The sequence below is a fragment of the Boleophthalmus pectinirostris genome, unplaced genomic scaffold, assembly GCF_026225935.1.
Source record: "Boleophthalmus pectinirostris isolate CB_2022bp ecotype Guang Dong unplaced genomic scaffold, ASM2622593v1 HiC_scaffold_23, whole genome shotgun sequence".
NCBI classification, from domain to species: Eukaryota; Metazoa; Chordata; class Actinopteri; order Gobiiformes; family Gobiidae; genus Boleophthalmus; species Boleophthalmus pectinirostris.
Window position 1 is genome coordinate 30,883,975 of NW_026571207.1, and position 1,207 is coordinate 30,885,181.

A 1,207-nucleotide genomic window follows, 5' to 3' on the forward strand; every position below is an offset into this window, starting at 1 on the left:
AGGAAAACTAAGCACTTTAGTTAAATATTAAATATAATTTTTAATTACATTTGCTGTCTTATGTGAAAGAGAAGCCAAATCTGTCATATGCACCTGAATTAATCAACAACCTGCCCTGGTTTGATTTCTCTATAAAAGCTGTGTGTATTTGCAGCTCGGACAGGGTCCTGACTCGACAGGTGAGAGAACACCAGCTCTTTCAGACACACTTCAGATTTAGGGAACAGTGGGTTGCCTTTTGTTTGTAGCACAACTGACTAATAATGAATTTTTCAGGATCATGAGTAAATCCTCCATCAGCACTGACCAGGAGCTACGCATTGGGGACAGTCTCATCAGTAACAACAGGAATTTCAAGGCTGTGTTCCAGGTGAGAGGGCTCCTGTCATATTTCAGTTAAATCAATCTGAAAACCTTCCTTTCAAAGAACCAAGATGCCAGTACCACTCGAAAAAGTTAAAAAGTTCAAATAAAAATAGAATAAATCAGTTAAATTAAATGATATTTTTGTTTTGTTATGATACTACTATTTAATTTAATGTTTCTTCATCATCCATTGGTAACACATTTTAAAGGCTATGACGTTTTGTTTCTGCAGGTAACTTTGTTCTGTACAAGTGGAGTCCAGTTTGGGCAACTAACACTGTCGGTAAAGACCCATATCGCATTATTCTGCAGTCAGACACAAACCTGGTGATGTACATGAAGAAGAATACGCCTGTGTGGGACACTAAGAACCACGAGATCCAGCCCTGCAAACACCTGCGTCTGATCCTGACCGACCAGGGCAGACTGCAGGTGGAGCATCTGGGATCATGAAAGGGGCCGTGTGCAGAGCCACATCTAACATCCAGGGGGCCCTAAGCCAAATCTGACATGGGACTCTCCGGCTCTTCACTGCCACTCGGGTTCAAGTGATTAAGTGATCAACATCTGCACTAAATATATCTGTAATACATTTGAATATAACAGTATGATAACATTTATGGATTCTGACAGAGGTGGGACCAAGTTGTTGTTTTGCAAGTCTCAAGTCTTTGACCTCAAGTCCGAGTCAAGTTCCAAGTCAAATACAGACAAGTCCAAGTTGAGTTTCAAGTCGCTGGCCCATAAGTCCATATCAAGTCCAAGTCATCTGCTTTGAGCTTCAAGTCACTTCAAGTCTTTAAACCAAACCAAATATAGGTTAGATTTTTGCAATTTATAT

At 40.3% G+C, this 1,207-nt stretch overlaps 1 protein-coding gene across 1 annotated transcript; it reads left to right on the forward strand.

Moving 5' to 3' along the window:
- Positions 1 to 280: 280 nt before the first annotated feature.
- On the forward strand, positions 281 to 1,207 carry LOC129410627 (B-type lectin plumieribetin-like). The gene is made up of 2 exons (XM_055159195.1): positions 281 to 395; positions 599 to 1,207. Exons 1-2 carry the CDS (start codon positions 281 to 283, stop codon positions 817 to 819), a joined length of 336 nt encoding a protein of 111 aa, XP_055015170.1. The 3' UTR covers positions 820 to 1,207.

Coding starts and splice junctions, on each gene's coding strand:
- LOC129410627 (XM_055159195.1), top strand. CDS start 281: ATGAGTAAATCCTCCATCAGCACTGACCAGGAGCTACGCATTGGGGAC. Junction 396..598: donor AGGGCTCCTGTCATATTTCA/GTTAAATCAATC, acceptor TTGTTTCTGCAG/GTAACTTTGTTCTGTACAAG.